We start from the raw sequence: 18,605 nt of genomic DNA on the forward strand, positions 1-18,605 counted from the left end.
TTCTATTACAGATAGGTGTTCTTCGGTGAATGTTGGTCCCAATGTGGAATTGCATACTTTATTGAACTCCCTATTAAATTGCCAATAAGTTTGCATCAAAGTTAGAAATTGTACTTACTAAAATTATTTATAAAATGTATTGACGTAACCACCCAAGAAACTTAAGATTGTTCAAAAAATGTTTTAAAAATTGTCCAGAAAGGTATGTGGATTGTTAGCTTAAGTTTTCGGCTCTACAAACCATTCGTTCTTAAAGTTCTCAGCCATTTTAAGGAAAACTTGTTTTTTACAGAAATAAGTTAAATAAATCATGGTTTTGTTTAAATGAAATGATAAAAAAATGGTATGTAATACACGGATTAACTCGTTATAAAATTGACAATTAATTGCATTAAAACTGGAACTTGACTGCCAAATTTTTTGCGTTATTTATAACGTTATAGCTGAACACACCCCAGAATAGTTTGTCACAATGCCCATTGTCGCAGTATGGATTTCTCGATTGCTGCCGCATTCTTGGTCCAATTATTCCATGCAAAATGCGATTTTCCGGGCTAAAACTGGCGAGCTATCTAATGATCCGTCTTATAGTCAACAATGTTTTTTAAAAGAGTGCGGTTCGTCTGCGTGGTGATCCTGTTCCTGGCGCCATTCCCCGCCAGCACCTGGGACTATTGCCAGGAGCACTGGTGTCCAAAATCCAACAATCATATAGCCTGCAACAATAATGGGGTAAGAGAACTGATTGTCACAGTTTAAGGTATTACAATAAATGATATCACCGGAAAAATATCCAATATGGGTTAGAAGTTTACGACGCAGTAGTGAAAACATACTCACCGTCTCTCAGCCTTAATTTAAAATTGTTTAATTGTTTTTACTTATGATTTTAGCAAAGATTTTACTTAAGTGTTAAAGGTTCAAAAAAAATTGAACGTCTAAGAGCAATGAAAAGATTATACCACTTACTTATTTTGTACGGCATAAGGAAAAGCGTGAAAAACTTCTTTAAATTACTATTTTAAAACAAATTTCTAATAAAAACTTATAATTCTATTTATTTTGAAATTTTTACAATTAAAAAAATTAAAAATAATAACTGATGACAAATATATTGATCCTTAAACGATATATTCAGGGCTCTACGAATGCCTGTTTCTGAATTCAACTCTCTATTTTTACCCCAGACTTTTGGACCCGAGTGCGGCAGTGAGGCCAAGTTAATACCGCTGAGTAGTCAGCAACGCACGTTTATTGTGAACCAGGTGAACTTCTTCCGCAACCAGGTGGCCTCGGGCGGATTCTCCGGCTTCGGAGCCGCCCACCGAATGGCCAGTGTGCGCTGGGATCACGAGCTGGCCCAGCTGGCGGATATGGCGGCCAAGAGGTGCAGCCTTTCCGGCGACGAGTGCCGCAACACCAGGCGATTCAAGCACGTGGGTCAACTGACTGGCCACGTGATCTTCAGCGCGGGAAAGCACAGCGATGTGGAGCTGCTGGGCCACAAGATCTCCAACTGGTTTGGCCAGTATAAGCGGGCCACCAAGGAGCTGGGCGTAGCGGATTCAGCCAGTGACATAACCAGTTTCCGGCAGCTGATCCAGGAGAGGGCCACTCACCTGGGATGCGGAGTCCTCCGCCAACGAAGCCACAAGCGGTGGCATCAACAGTTCATAGTCTGCAACTTTGCCCGCGAGAATGTGGATGTGGAACCGGCCTACGAGGTGGGTTCTCTTCCGGCCTCGGGATGTCGGTCGGGACGCAATCCCCGCTACCCCAATCTCTGTGCCCTCCAGGAGCACTACGATGTGAACGCCGTTGACAGGTTTCACCATAAGCAACCCATAAGGTTCAGGATCAAGTACAGCGGACCCAAGGCAACGAAAGCAGTTCCTGGCCTGGCCTTTCACCCTAACATCCATATGGGACCTATTTAAAATATAAATAAGGAGATGAGGGAAGTTCTTACCCTTAATCATATTCCCACTTGTATTTTCTTTTATATATTACCATTGTAATTTCTATTATATTAAAATGTAATACCCAACCTTTTTTTTTTAACTACCAAAAATGCTTTGCAACTTTTCTACTTGTTGGGTTCCATGACTCGACCCATTCAAACCACAAAAAGTTTGAGGATTATAATTGTACCTATTTAAATCGGATTTTCGGTTATGGTACCTCTAAAAGTGGTTCCGTTTTTGTTCTACTAATTGCTTGTTCAACTTTTGATTGATGTTTTTAGCTGCAACAGCTTACGCGGTATATTTATTTATTTAAAATACATATGCTGAATATTAATGGACTTTAGTTTTAGTGTTGTGTGTTTGTTTATTGTCTACTAATGGGCTGTAAAGCTTTGGATTATTTATGTTAGTTACAACAACTTAGGTGGTATTTTTTTCTAAGTGACTTCTAGTGGGGGTTCTCCTGGCGATTGGGCTCAATGGTGACGCGGGCGTAGGGAGAACCGGCGCCCACCTTGCGGCGCATGGTGACCCCTCGATGTGGCCTCAGTCCCATGACTATTAGGTAGATGCCCACGGCGCTGAGGGCGATGAGGGAGAGCACCACCAGACCGTAGGCCCATCTCGGCCAGGTGTCGCAGCTGAAGGCGTCTCCTCGGGCGGATGTGACCAGCATGCCACGGATCCTGTTTGGCTTGTAGCACCTTCCGTTGGTCTGGTAGGGCAGCTGCTTCAGCCACACCAGCTCGCAGTCACACTGCAGCGGGAGACCATTGAGATCCAGTTCGGTAAGCTGGTTAAAAAGCGGCGCCAACGTGGAATTAAAGGAGCGCAGCATAGTGCCACGAAAGCTCAAGGATCGCAGGGCTTTCTTTTTAATGGAGACTGAAGAGATGACTCCAAAGGCCTGGGCATCGAAATGAGTCAATTGCCGACTGTTCTGGAAGCTCAGTGTCTCGAGAAGATCCACGGAGGCCAGGGCTTGGGCCACCACGCTCTGCAGCAGGGACATATCCTCGACGAACAGCTGGCGCACCTGGGTAAGATTGGCCGTGTCCTGGGGGAGCAGCTCCTCCAGCAGATTGTCGCTGATGTCCAGACGGAGCAGGGATTCCGGCAGTTGACTGGGAATCCGCTTTAGCTGATTCCTCCTTAGAGAAAGCTCCTTTAGAGGAGCACTCACGGGCAGGTGCAGCTCAGTCAAGCTGCAGGCATCCAACCTCAAAGTGGCCAGTTTCCAATTGACACCTAGTCCGGTATACAGATCCCCACCAGACTCGTTAAAACGGCGATTCCAGGAAATATCCAGACTGCCCAGTACGAGGAGAGGGGCAAACAGCTGACTGGGCAGAGAGTGCAAATTGTTGTGGGCCAAGTCAAGCACTTGGAGATGGGGTAATCCCTCGAAGGAGTTAGCCTCCAGTTGGGCAATGCTGTTCCAGCCCAAGTAGAGCTCCCTTAAACTGGTCAACTGCTTAAAGTTGCCAGCTATCACCTTCGATATGTTATTATGTCTCAGATTCAACTGATGCAGACTGTCGCTGGCAAAGATCGGCACCGAGTCCAGGCCGTTCCAGGAGAGGTCCAGGGAGTCGATATACAGGGGTAGCACCAGGGAGAGATCCTTGACTTTGAAGTCCTTGTAGCTGCAATCGATGCGCAGGGCACGCATTCCCCAGGGTGAAGCACTCACATTGCTGCACTCGCAGGAGCGCCGAGAGTTCTTGGAGTTCTCCGGATAACAAAAGCGGTCCGTCTCCTCCTCCCCATCGATAATCTCTGCCTGATTAAAGTGGATAGCCAGCAGGAGCAGCAGGGCAAAGGTCAGAGCTCTCATAACTTTCAAACTGGCCATGGTAAAGGTTCTCAGTGCACTGAATGGATTGCCGAGTTCCCTATCTTATCGAATGGCGGAAAAGCTTCCACACACACACATTCTGAGTCGATTTTTCCAATAAATTTATCAGCAAAATACTTTGGTCTTGCATTGGTCGGGTTAGTCATTGAAATCCATTTGGGCAACGGCGATGTGGTAAACAAAAAGTGCCAAGAGAACCAAAAGCCCCGAGGCATTTGAATTGCTGATAAGATAGCACACGGCAGAGCTTTACCTCGCTCTCTCTATAAAGATATGGCTCCCCAACCACTCCTTATCGCCTTTGCAGCTTTTCCTTATCTCCCCATATCTTTTTCATTAATCATTTCCCAGTCTCCGGCCGGCGGGTTAAGTCGTTGGCATGGATTCGGCATATTGATGGATCTATAAAGCCCCAATTTCACACTCCGAGTAAGCGAGACTTTCTCTTCTCGTTTCAAAAGTCATGTTTAATCCTATGTGGATGGGGGACTTATCTAGCTCATTGCATCTAAAAGTCGGGACTTAAGTTCAAATTGTAATTACGCTTAATGCTTTTGGCTGGGGATTTATGCTGATTGCTGGATATGTCGAGAGGATGTACTCCGACTCCAAGGATTACATTTGCGGTTCCCAAGTCGACTAATTGCTGAGCTGGCAAAGGTACATGTATTTTGTAGGTAGAGTGTATTTCTCTTAAAGAATGAGGTTTGAAATTAAATTTAAAGTTCTTTCAAAAGTTACTCCGACTTTAAAATCACTTTTAAGGTGACTTAAAGTACGCTGTAAAAACAGAAGAACGCTATCCTTCGGTTTTAAAATATAATGTTGCCTACTTTTGGGCACATATTTTAAAACTGGCCAGTTAAAGTAAATAATTAAACTCTAAATCTAAAGGTGCCTAAAAGAAGACTGTAAAACAAAGACTACCATCTTTCGGATTCCAAATAAAATGTTCAATTCTATTAGACATCTTTATAGGTAATTTCAAAACAAAATAATTCTAGGAAGAATTTATATTTTTATTTTTTTAGGTTCCTAAAGAAGGTGTATGGAATACATTTTACTAGAAATCACTTATAAGGGTGTCTAAAATAGTGCCTCGAAAACAAATGTTATCTTTGTTGCATACTTCTAGACACCATTAAAAGTAATTTCCAAACTAGATAGCCCAAGTAAAGAATTAAATTCCCCAAGAAAGAAAAGTACCTACAAGTCGAGTTTCTTTTTTTTCTAGCTCCCTAACGAACTTTATGCCCTCTTTACATCTGCAATTGCTGTGACTACTCCAGCAGTTCCCATTTTCCATTTCCCAGTGCCTTCGGGTGATAGAACTCTTCTTTGTGTCAATGGAAAATTGATGAGGCTTACATAAGTGCACGGGCGCCCACCCAGAGTCCCCCACTTTGGCATAGGCATTTGCATAAATTAAGGACTTCCAAAAACTCCTCACTCCCAGCGCTTTTCCTTCTTGACTTTTCCACAATGGGGCTGTGGGGTGTCTGGGTGTTTTTTGGGGGAAAGCCAACACATGTAAAGCATTTAATGAGCTGTGTGTGCTTAAATTTATTGAAAATGCCAGGCACATGCTGCTGCTCAAGTCATTATTACAAGCAAAAATGTATTTTTAACTAAAAACCCATTAATTAGGTGGAAAAGTGTGTGTGTGTAATAATTACGGCATTACGAGCAATTTAATTAAAGCCCAATTTTCGCACATCTGCAATAATGGAATTGTTAATTAATAGGCCGAATCACAAACGGCCATCAATTGGGGCAGCTGTCGCGTTTCTAACCTCCTGTTTGTTGGTCAGAAATCGCGAAATAAAATCCCCAGCAAACGTGCCAAAAATGGAAATCGACAGCGAGGTCCTGAAACTCGCTGTCTGAATATTTATGAAAATTTTAATATTAAATTGTTTTCTGATGCTGTCGATGCTGTCGAGAGGGTGAAAAGCGGTGGAAACTAAAGCTGGCAATCAATGGCAGAAATGCAATTTCCCCCTGGACAAAAACAGAATGTGCAATCATTAAAAGCGCTTGATTATCCGCAGGCAGGCGGCATTGTCCCTCGTCATCCGGCAAATGACCATAATGATGGCCCCAGAAGAGTCTATATGGTGTATATATATATGGACTATAGATGTAGGCTGCTCTGGGTGCCGACGACAGTTTATGGCGCCCTAATTGAATCGCTTGTCATGCATTTGTCTAATAATGGCGCATTAATTCGCCATAATGCAGCTTCCGTTTCCCGGAAATCATCAGTTGGCTGGTAGGTTGGTTGGGTTTAGTTGGTTGGATGTGACCTGGTCAAAGGATTCACGCCCAGCTGTATGCTAAATACTTCTGTCATGGCCTTTTAACTCGGGGCCAAGTATGCTGGAAAAAGCAAAAAGCCTGCACACTCGCTCGCCTTCTAATTGCCTTTGAAAGCGTTTCTGTCACGCAATTTAAAACTCGTAATTCCGACGGGCTTGGGCTAAATTCATTAGTCGGGCCTTAAAAGCTCCCATTAACCCGCATTCGGGTTTATATCGAATGGCATGGTATGGTATGGTATGGTATGGTATAGTACACACACATTGCTCACTTGCGGTTGCCATCAGGATATCATTTCGCCTTCGCTGCGCTCAATTTAATCGACAAATTTAAAGAAAATTATTGTCTCTAATGGGCAGACGTGCCCACAGAATGCGACCTTTGACCGCAGCAGCAAAGCCCCGGGGATGTGTATATATATATATATCAGATTCAGCTGATAACAGTTGAATAATGAACAAATAATGGCCGGCAACCTTCTTGTCTGCTCAAATATTAAGTATACGCTGGGGAGACCGGGAAAAGGAAATTGTGGGGTAATGTGCAAGGAACAAATGCGGAATTATAGATGAAGAAGGGATGTAATGCTGAAATGTACAAGCCCAATAATCCGGAACATTATATAAGCGCAGGTAGGATATACCATTTTAATGTTAATTTGTAATTTTCTCCTTTCATCAAGCACATGTCTTGCTTACCCAATAAATGGAAATTTCTTGAATGGTGATTTTCTGTTTAATACTATTAATTGGTAATGTAAATGCCACCCATAATACCTTAAAGGATTCCCCAGTATGGTATGGAAACTTGTGTTTTGAATAATTATTCTCCACTTGTTATCCTTTGACTTGCGGTTCCTGTTGGCCTGGTATCCTTGCGAAAGCCCTTCAAGCCTCTCAACATTTTTATTACAGGCTCTGTGGAAAAGGCAATTTGCGGGCTGCAACATTTGTTGCTCCAATGCCAACATGCGAAGCCCAGTGTCTGAACTTTCCATTGCGAAAGTGTTGGTCTGTTGGTCCATGGGAAACACTGCTCCTGCTCTTCCCTAATTTGATTTGTTTTGGCCGATTGCTGCTGCGGCTACATTGTTTCTCTGTTTCTCTGTCGGATCTGGATACTAGATAGTGGATACTGGACACTCGTTACTCTGGGCTGCACTAATTAATTTTGACTTGCTAAACAAAAGAGCCGATGCCCGGGAGATAGTTCTAGGCTGCATTGTTCTCGGCTTTGTTCTCGGCCATAAATGTCAGCAGAGGCTGCATTTCCCAATTCAATCCAGCTGTCAATGTGAGTCGGCATCGGCATTGGAGGTGGAAGTGGCCCCCACTGATATGGATACCCGCTTAGTTGGCAAGGAAAGCCGAAGATTTATTGCCATTTGCCAGAAGCCCACAAAATTAATGTACTTCACAGTTCAGTTTAGCAGCTGTGTGAGGGCTATGGCCATGTGACACTCGCTTTAATTTATTTTTTTGTTCGAAAAAATAAAACACTTTTATGGCACTAAAATATTGAGAAAAAAATTTAAAGATAACATTCCTGAAAAGACTACAAAATTAAACTTTTTTAAAATTGTTTAAAAATTACCGATTATTCTAAGACCTTCAAAAAAAAGAGTGAAAACTTATCCGTTACGACACTTCCTTGGTTTTTGACTAACTTAAGAGGTTTTTTTAAAAAATAAAAATGTAAAAGTAAACTGACGAAACAAACTTGCGCTGCGCAGGAATCTCAGGAATCTGCATGACTAATCCCAGTATTGTAGCTTTTATAGTTTCCGAGAACACAACGTTTATACGGACAGAGGGACACACGGACTTTTTAATTTGATTTCGGGGGATTTTGATTAAATTTAATATAAGACTAACTTACGGGGTTCATATGAATAAGTTATGACTAATAGCTAAAAACGTACTGGATGTAATAAGAATAGTCAAGACAATCTATAAAATATATGCAGGTATATAAATTTCCAAAAATATTGTAATTTTTTCTGTAGGTTATGACCGTATAACGTTATCTTAAACTAAGACTCATTGCATTAATTTAAGAAAGTCATTGCAAAATATCTGTAGGTATATAAATTCCAGATAGATTGTTCTTTTTCCCTAGGTTATGGCCATGTGACACAGCATTAATTAAAGGAAGTCAGGGCAACCTTAAAAATATCTGAACATAAATTAAGGATGTGTCCTATAGAGCCGAGACCCTTTTTTCCTTTAGGTTACCATGTTGTTTACAAACAAATCCAGTCAGTTACTCAAATTGTAAGCAAGTGTCATAAGGCCTTAAGCATGTGTGTTGGCCGAAGTCAGCCTCCTTCTTCGCATGTCTGTGTGTATTTGGGCCCTAATGAAGTTGTTAATGCGAGTGCTGTCCTGCCAATTCCTGCGTCGCCGTGGTTTCCCTGGCACTTGCCCCTGCACTCGAGTCCTTTCGCAAAGTACACACGAAAATCTAATAAGACGCTTACGTCTGTTGCTGTTTGGGCTGGGGTTTGTATTTGTGTTTGTAAGTGTATTTGTACTTGGCCCGGGAGGCCTTCACACCCTTTCGAGGTCTTTGGAGGTCCTGGCTCTTACATAAGCCATTAGCCAGAGGAAAACGGCAGACCGTGACAGTCGTCGTCCTCCGGCTTGTTTTTTTCAAATTTTATTGCTTAGCTTTTTACGGTCAGCGTCTCCAATATTCCACATATACAATATATACGTGGATTTGGTACGAGTGTCCCGACTAGTTCTTCATCTTTCGCTTGGCCAGCATTTATTTTTATGTCCTCCTCTTGATTGGATCGTAAACTTAAGTTTCAGTGCGCGAAGTCCTGTGCATTAATCAGCCAGCGGAAGAGTTGCTCTGTAAGGGATTCCACTTATTGTCCTGCTCAGGCAAATTAAATTACTGTCAGCCAGATAAAGTGACTACTTGCTCTACTTGCTGCAGGTTCAAAAGGTCGTGTTTATAATTTAATTATTTAAAAACAGATGAACTTTTGGCATAAACTTTTAACAGCCACTTAAATAAAATTGAAGGACTTCTTTTTGGAAGAGAAGGAAAAAGAAGAAATGCCATAGTCAGTATCAAGTTTACATTATTCAGTTCAATAAATGTCACAAAATATCACTTGAAATAATATTTAATTCTATTTATTTTCAGAGAGAATGGAAAATTCATTGCAATTTTCAGTACCAAGTTAATATTATTCAGTAGTACCAATAATATTGTTGAATTTTAAATTGATCCTTTATTCTTTCTATGAACATGTTTTACTTAAAATTAAGAACAATCTTTTTTTCCTGTGTAGTCCCTGCAGTTTGCCCTCTGAGCTCTTGGACTTCTTTGTTTGCCAAGAAGGACGCGAAATGAATGCCAGACAAACTGCTGCAGTTCGGGCAAATAAATTAATTTTTCATTTATGGGCCAGGGGATTGTGTCACGCATTGAGGGGTCGCTTAATTAGATGAAGTGAAAGTGGGCGACCCGAGATCCCAGTTTCCAGTTCCGAGAGACAATTGCAACTGACATCCCGGGCTAGTTAACTGGGTCAATTGCCAGTGGCGCTGCCACTGAAGTCTGGCCGTGATGGAGCATATTTTAAGAGGTGGATGATGGGGGGAGGGGGTGAAAATCTGGCAACTGGCAATAAGTGCAGTCTAATTTAATTACGAGCTCAAAGTCTGAGCTACTCGAGATAACAAAAGATGCAGCCCGTAAGCCGGCAATCAGGGTTTCCCAGGTTTTCCAGGTGTCCTGGGAGACCCCTTTTGCCCCCCTCCCATACACACACACAGACTCACTCATAAGCCGAAGGATGTGTGTAATTGACAGCGCCAAAGCGCACTTGACAGGCTCAAACACACACACACACACTGCCACACCCACTTCCTTCGGATCGCAGACACCTACATATGTACATACATAAGCCATGTACATGTAGCCCCTGGAAGTAGGCAACACTTTACCTCCATACTCGATGCCAAAATGAATATCAAGCGCGACTCTCTTACGAAATGATTTTCGTAATTTAATTGAACCGTCAACATTCAGTGCACTCGGGCCTTAATTATATTACGAGTGGGTATCCCAGGGCAATTTTCGATAATTGAAATTTTATGGCCCCGGCATGCTGGGCTCTTTCGCTTTGTCATGCCAAAAATGCCAGAAAATCGACACATGAGTTGGCCCAGAAACAGCGCCAAAAACTGTCAATAAAAGTGACATCAAGTCGGGACTAAGAGCATTTTGCTGATAATTTATGTAGCACAGATTTCGGCTGTCTCCCCAAGTAATGTTTAATGCACAAGCCAGCGCTAGGCAGTTATGGCTCTTAAGATATATAGTAGGGATAGCCTACATATCACACATATCACCTATCAAGTTCAAGGGCCAAGGACACGCCTTGAAATTGCCAGGTAAATTTATGCAGCACTTGTTATTGCCTTTGTTGCTTTTAGCCCCGATGATATTGAAACTCCACATTCCGGACTCCAGCCTCCGGTGTAATAAATATTTTTATGTTCGCAGCGGCACTTTTACTGCATTTGACAGATCTCCTCCACCTGTCGCCTCTAGATTTGTCATAAACAGAAGCCCCACTGGTCCTGCTAAAAAACCTAAATAAAAGTACAAAATAAGTAAATAAAACACATAAATCCACACATACGTCACCGGCAAGTTTTCAAATTGACCAAAGGCAAAAAAAGTTCCTTTTTTATGATGCATTTAAAACTTTTGATTATGCCGAAAGGAGCGGCATGCTGGCACATGTAACTTATTTAATTTCCTTTCCCCGCCGTGCCGAAAAGTTCATTTAAAGTTTGCTTGCAACCATAAATTCCTAGGCCGAAACCTAAAATATAAACAGGCGAGTTGGGCCGAGTGTATGTGGCTCGGGAAAAAGTTAGATGCGGTCGTAAATCTGGCATTTGTCAGTCGCCAAGTGTATGGTGTGCCGCCTACAAAAGCACTGAGAGATATTCGGGAAAAAGGTGATTTCGGTTGCACTGAGAGAATTTATTATATGGTCTTGGTTTATTGGATTCGACCATTTGAATATGAATATATTCTTAAAATGTTTACAAAACTAAAATGATCTGAAAAGTACCTACTTATAATTGTGTCAATTTGTATGTCTTTACCCTATAAAATATTTATTTCCTAAAAAAATCCTAAAAAATCTCTTCCCTGGGTTTTTGTTCCCAGAAAAATGATTCAAACTCATCTTATAATAGGTATTTTGTTAAAAAAAAGAGTTCACACATTGGATAATTATAGTATTTTAATTATAGTATATATATAATAATAGTATTTTAAATGTATATATTTACAAATGAATTTCATTACTCCAAGATTTAAATAGAGTAAGTCCTAAAAAGGTTCGAAGTAGAAGCTAAGGTAACATTGTTGTAGTAACACCTTCTTCAAATTTCATCTAAATTTATTATGTGTCCTCATAAAAAAGGCTTTCAATCGTTTGATCTGAAAGATAATTATTTTGACAGCAGTTATGTGATATTAGTTACCAAAAATGTAGAATTTATCTGCTGCTCTTACAAATTTATAGGTGTAAGTTTGCTCAGTGCCTGGCGGAAAACGTGCAACTCGGTCGTCCTCTAATTGGCCTTTTTATGCACACAGGCACACTCGACATCATTTCCATTTCCAGGGCCATTTCCGTGCCAAAGCAGTTTATCACTCTAACTATGCACATTCAGTGGATCCCCTCTGCAGCCTACCCCCGCCCCTATTCCTGGCCCCCTTCTAGTTCCGCATCCCCATCACTGCAGCTGCATTGCGATTCAATATTGCTCATACGCAGTGGATGCCGACTGCACTGGGGGGCACAGAGATTGCCGCCGGCCTAACGAAGCCCTTGAAAAAGGGGGTCGCGTTTTTTGGGAGGGGGCTCCAGAGCTCCAGCCTTTCCAACTGCAACAAAGTGCTAATCTAAAGGAGATGGGGGACAGGAGGGGGAGCAGGAGCAGGAGCAGGATGAGGAGGAGCACCAGGCGGCTTCTTCCTCGCCGCTTAATCGCCATGTGCGACAGGCTTAACTTGTCGGCTTTGAGTGTCAGCGCTGAGCCTCGTTTAGCCTTTGAGTGCTGCGGCAGGGGGCGGGATTGGGAGGTCCTGGGAGATCCTGGCAGATCCTGGGATGAGGCAGTGCCTCTGTGTGCCCTGGTGCGTAACTCGGATGACATGTTATTAGTTTCATCAGCGAAAGAGTCGCCGGGAGAGAGGAGACTGGGGAAAGTTGTTCCATGTTTCTCGTTTCTCGTTTCCATTCCATTAATTGAGTCCTCCGGAGGTCCTTCATTTCGGTAGTACAATCTAGTCCTGTTTCGCCTTGGGCCTCTGATTTATTTCACTGATTATTTGCCATTTGCTGAGTTGGTCATTTTCCAAAATAATTGATTTCGCTTGATTTATGTATTGTATTTTTTGGTTAATTTCAGTATAATACATTTTATTTAGCTTGCTTTTATTTTTTGGAAATTGAAAACCCGCTTTGAATTATCTATTGTATTGAACTAATAAATGGGCATTGAAAAAGTTTTGCGCGCTATGTCACTTAGCTGATATAAAATTGATTACCTTTTAAATCCCATTATATATTAAATAATTTGTTTAATAAAAGTTTTTGGATCCCCCGCTTTTTCTAACTTTCAATTTATGGCCAAAAGGCACTCATTGTTCAAGCGGCTTTTATATTTAACTATCAATAAAGAGGTCTATAAACTCGTTGGTTCATTTTAGGCAAACAAATGCTTGATTTAATTCGCTTCTTCGATTTATCCATAAACATTTTATAGAGCAACTCTGTCGATTTCTCTGCCGTATTTATTAGAGATTCCTTGGCCAGGCTCAGCCGCTCCAAATACCAAGCACAATTGAACAATAATGCGACAGCCTCATTAAATGCTCTTACCAATGGCAGCCACGGCAAACAAAGACAAGGACCCCTCCAAACAGGATCGCCTTTGCCGGTTGACGGTGGGAAAGGTCGAACTTCGCTCGGCTTTGGTTGTTTAGAGCTGCCTTCGCCTTCATTGTTCGGCAATAAAAAGCTGTTGTTCATTTTTATGGAGTAACGCCTTGTGCCACCGCCCTATCCCTGCTCCTCCTGCTCCTGGTCATGCTCCTCCACCCTACTCCTTTCTTCTCTGGAGGGCGCCAGGATGGAGCCAAGGATGGAACAGACGTCGTCATTGTCCTGCCGTTGTCGCCTTGCCATTATTGTGATACGACACAAAAACAAGAGGGAAACAGCGGCAACAACAAGGCACTTTCCGAGGGCACTGAGAGAAATTCAGATTAATAAAAATATTAAGAAGTAATAAATCAAATATTAAGAATTATTTTAAATTATTAGAGATTTCTGTCAATTTTTTCGATCTATATTAATTTGAAATTTTTTAATCATAAATTATAGATTGTCCTAAAATTTTTTTCTAACATTAATATTAAATTCCTCACTTATTCTTATCAATTTAATATATTTAATGCTTTAGGAACATATGGTAAATATTGATCATATAAATAGGAATCCACCTAAAAAACCATTAAAGATCCATGCTGTAAGTTCTGCAATTTCATTCCAAAATGTAGAACATTTTCTCGATTAAAAAATATTTTATAATATTTAATTAATAATTTTATTTTGTTCAAACTAATTTAGCTATGATTATTTAGCAATATCTGGTAAATACTAAAGTGTACCACAAAAGGATATAAAATCATATATCAGGGTAATATTTGTTGTTCAACTATGTTTATTAAGGTTATAAGTGATTTATATAATATGCATAAAGCAAAATGAAGAAGACCTATATTTCAATTAACTTTTTTTTCCAGTGTAGCTAATGCTGCCATTGAAGTACGCGTGTGTGTGTGGGTGCCTTGTTGTTGTGTGAGTGTGACTCTTAGTGTGAGTGCGGGTGGATGACGCACATAATGAGTCTGCGTGGCAAGTACAAAAGTTTATAAATATGATGGAATAATTAAAACTTGGCGCCAATTTGAAGGCGCTACCCCAAGTCGAAGGTGGCCAAAAGGCTGCCGGCAGTAAGGGGGGTTTATTCCCCCTTGGCCACGCCCCTTTGGGGCATTGTTTTTGCCTTTGGCACCGCTTGCCCTTTGGGACCTTCCTTTCCTTTGAGCCAGGCCGCAATTTTTCTCGTGTATTTCAGCAAGGATGTGAGAATTTGTATGCTTTATGTTTTGCAGATGCTTAGAAAAGTTTTTGTTTTTCGGTTTTGTTTTTCTTGGCCGTGCTTTAACTTTGTGGGGCCACCTTTTTCTCGTGCCACTGTTAATTATGCAACATTAATTAAGAGCCGATGTGGATATGGCCTTTAAGCAGGCCACGTTATAAGGCTTTAAAGGTGCCCCATTCAAACTGGCAGCCATAATTATGTGCACATTTATCAAAAGCCAGGTGGACTTGGAGTTGGAGTTGGCTATGGAGTCTCCGAGCAGGCCACTCAGTCGGGTTTATTTGCAGTCTCAGACGGAGACGGAGACTGAGACTTCTCCTCCAGAGGAATGGGAATCCGGAAATGCGACCCGCTTGACGCTCGGTTCAATGAACCCCAATGACAGCAGTAGATGTAAAAGTAGCTGTGCCAGTGGCACCAGCAAATGCGAAAGGGATTCCTGCAATCTTCTTTAAAGTTCTGGGGGGGGGGGGGGGGGCATAGAAACGTCGGGGCAGAGAGTTACGGGTTTTCGGGCTACATGGAGCACATTTCGCACTCTTCGGTCGGTCCAGGTAACACATGTTCAGCTCAGCTCAGCTCGTTTAATGGCCACCAAGGTGAGCCGAGCTCTTCAATTTGTTTGAATTTGTTTGGGGGCGAGCAGAAAAGTTTACAGAAATAATCCCAGGAAAAATAAAAAAAAACACGGAGTAAGCTGCCAAGAACTTGTCCTGTGTCTTGTGTGTGTGTGTGGGTGTGGATGTAGATGTAGCTGTTGGATCTATGGCGTAAATCCTTTTTCTTGGAAATTGTTGCTGCTGTGTTTGCTGGGCCCGAATAAACCTACAACACAAATGTGACAGGGCATGGCCAGGCGTGCCATGATGAATGAGGGGGGCCTTTGGAATCCCTTTTGAGAAATGCAACCCTCTGTTAGACATGTCAATTTCCAGCCTGATGCATCGCACAGGGCCAGCGGAGTGGGGCGGTAGAATTGCGTTGCTGAAAAGCCAAAGATTTTCATCCAATTTGCAAAAGTGGAATACGCATACGCCCCATGGTCCGCCGAATTCGATGCGACACGTGAGCATACACTCAAAATCGAAGCCCTGAATAGATTATCCACCATAGAGGAGAGTCTTTTATTGCTTTTCATAAAAACAAATATTGCCAATATTAACATTCATAACTAATTTTTATTGATTTTCTAACTTTTTTTGTATAAAATATTACAGTCAATTTATTATAAAGCATTGCAAAATTTAAGAATTAAAAAATATGCTTTTATAAACGATATATGTATGATTTTATTTAAATACGTAAGAACTTTGTTATTATTATAATTACTTCGTTTTTAATTAGAATCATACATATACAGTTTTACGGGTAGGGTATCGTTATTGTTTTAAAATTGGTATACTTGCATATGCATACCTTTAAAACTAACGAAATCTTTAAAACATAGTTTTACATTTCAATTGTAAGCTTTTCAAAATTTTTAAAATATAGTTTTGAGCTTTAATTGTAAAATATATATATTTTTTTATTGTAAAAATAGGACTTACATTGAGAAAAAATAAATTTTTAGTACAAAATATGTGAACATTTAATTACTAAATTTTTTAATTTATAGTGATATGTTAGTTAACTTGGTTATGTTGTTATTACAGTTTTACATGTTTCTGTTTTCTGAAGGTCTTCATAAAAATCCAATAAATTACATTCCTTAAATAATTAAAATATCATGACCACCTCTAATCCTAAATCCCTGCTTACTCCAGCTTTCCCTAAAAAATAGGATATCTTGTCCAACCATAAACCCAAGTCCCCTCTTTCTCCCAGTGCACATCCTGTAAGGGCTGGAGGACATGTGTTGGCAACGTGCCTGCCGGCAAGTCAAACATTACGACATTACGCGCTTTCCAATTCACCTGTGAAAATCATTTTCTCCGTTGCGTCGTCAACAAAAAAAAAACAAAGAGTCCTTCCGAAGTCAGGGGCGGAATTTTCGGCGAATTTGCCTTGTCAAATGTTGAAGGCGACGTGACAAGCATTAGCTACAGCTACAGCTACAACCTGCGAGCCAACAAACCTACAGACCCACGTATGAGGACTTGGAGCCTCCAACCTGTGCCCCCGATAATGTCGATGTCGCTGCATGTCCTCGCCACCTCCTTTTCATATGCGAGAATTTTCCGGAGGAGGGAAAATATTTTCCTCCAGCGCCGTGTAGTTTGGCATATCATTTCGTCGCCAATTTGAAAATCGTTGATATGCAAGCGAGGCAGGCGACCTCAAGAGGTGTAAACAGAGGGCACACCTGGGTGGGCAAAGGGGGTGGCGAAATCAAATTGGATTGGGGAACGCCTCATCCCCATCCTCACGTACCTGCCATATATGTATGGTTGGTACCCATGTTTTTTGGGGGGCCACCAAAAGTTTCCCCCACCGTGCAAAGTGCTTTCCGATGTTTTTTCGCTGCCCCGAGACCTCAACTCTTTTAGTTGCTCCTTCTAACTGACTAACTAAGAGCCTTAAACTCCAATATTTGAACCACACTGCACAGCATAGCACAGCACAGCAATATGCAAATGGAAATCGAAATTGAATATTCGAAATTAAATGCGTTTACACAAAGTCGAGTTTGTCGAATCAGGAATTACGGCAAATAAAACTACAATTGATTCGCATTTACATTTCATTGGGTAAATTGCACAATTGCAAATGGCACTGCATGTGGGGGGAATGGGAATGGGAATGGGAGCTCAAAAGACTTGAATACTCTAAATAAATGGCATAACATTTTCCCCTTCGAACGGGGAGTTCGATCTCGCATGAGAGCACTTTCCCCAGGACTCTCCCCCCCCCCCCCCCCCAGAGGAAAGATGAAGATGGAAGATGGCCTCAGAAATCACATAAAAATACAGTCAGACAGACGAACAAACTCTCTGGGCACTTGTTGTCGCTGCTCCCCGAACATCTTCGATTTTTATTGCCATATATTCCAACTTATGGCTGCCTGTGCTGTGTGCTGGAATAACAAAACGAAAACATTTTGACTTTACTTTTACTTTATGCTCACAAATTGTTTCTTAAATGAACAATTTTAAATTTTCACATTCAATAAATTGCTGCTGGGTTTGAGATGCCAACAAATTTGCTGGGGGGAGCTTGTTTCTTTCCTTTGTAGATGAAAAAAGTTTTTGTCAATTGTGTCGACTTATTATTAGCATTAGCACTTTTTGACTAGCATCAAATACACTTATGAAGAAGGTGAAATGGATTTTTAGATACGAAGGAATATGTGAATCAAGTGCTTTTTATCACATACATGTTATTTCAAAAAATGTTTAGGGAAGTGTTCTCTATCTATGCTATAAATATATTTCATTAGGTTTTGAACGGATAAGATTTAAGTTAAGTGTTTCTATATCTCATTTTTGTTCTTTCAAAAGTGGTTAATGAAGTAGCCTTTTACACATTATATTTTAAAAATGGATAGAGAAGTATTCTCTTTCTTTAGCAAATGTAATCCTATGTTCTCTAGTATCATAAATAGCATAACATATTTCTTTAAGTCACATTTTTAAATGCAAAGTTAATGTGGATTCAATAATCTATATTATTCTTAAATATCATAAGTTTTTTCATAGATCGTAACGAATAGTGCTTTCAATCACTTGGGTTTCCAACTGCCTTACCTAACAGCTAAGCCCCTGAAATATAGTACAATTTCCCCAGCAAGTACTTTTCAAGTGAAAGTGTAGCTGAAGAAAAATGCAAATGACTCTTGATTCCGGTGAAGCGCAAATGGCGTCGAAATTGAAAATCAAGATGACTTCTTCTAGGAGACTCTTGCGGAGGGGGAACTCCAGTAGAATGGGCAGAGGGGCGTCATGAATACGGAGACCCACGCAAATAGCAAATACAGGTGCCATTCAGGTGCGTACGCATGTGTTTGTCTCAGACATTTCGATTACTTTTTGAGTGGTTCCACTAAGGTTTCTCTGCTTGGGCCCCCAAATTGCTGCATCCGCAAACTTTGGGGTCTCATGAAATATGTAGACCAGTAAAATCGGTGAGCAGAGGGGGGCGTGGCACACAAAAGGCAGCGCAAATTACTGAAATATGCATGCGACTCGCCATGCCCATTATCGTGGGCTTCCTTTTCCCGGAGAAGTATCGGGTCCATTGAGGCTACGTGCCGGGAATGTCCAAGAGATTGCCCGCCGGACACTCATTCCGGTCAGTCAATGGCAT

The 18,605-nt window shown here is 41.3% G+C and overlaps 2 protein-coding genes across 2 annotated transcripts; one reads left to right on the forward strand and one right to left on the reverse strand.

Annotated features, from left to right (window-relative positions):
* Window positions 1-478: 478 nt before the first annotated feature.
* LOC108008770 (venom allergen-1) lies at window positions 479-1,952 on the forward strand. The gene is made up of 2 exons (XM_017072668.4): window positions 479-732; window positions 1,188-1,952. The coding sequence occupies exons 1-2, from the start codon at window positions 598-600 to the stop codon at window positions 1,935-1,937; spliced, it is 885 nt and encodes a 294-aa protein (XP_016928157.2). The 5' UTR covers window positions 479-597; the 3' UTR covers window positions 1,938-1,952.
* A 286-nt stretch (window positions 1,953-2,238) lies between these two features.
* On the reverse strand, window positions 2,239-3,974 carry LOC108008588 (phospholipase A2 inhibitor). The gene has a single exon (XM_017072467.4). It carries the CDS (start codon window positions 3,820-3,822, stop codon window positions 2,416-2,418), a length of 1,407 nt encoding a protein of 468 aa, XP_016927956.2. The 5' UTR covers window positions 3,823-3,974; the 3' UTR covers window positions 2,239-2,415.
* Between the last annotated feature and the right edge of the window lie 14,631 nt (window positions 3,975-18,605).

This window comes from Drosophila suzukii, chromosome 2R (genome assembly GCF_043229965.1).
Source record: "Drosophila suzukii chromosome 2R, CBGP_Dsuzu_IsoJpt1.0, whole genome shotgun sequence".
Lineage (NCBI taxonomy): Eukaryota > Metazoa > Arthropoda > Insecta > Diptera > Drosophilidae > Drosophila > Drosophila suzukii.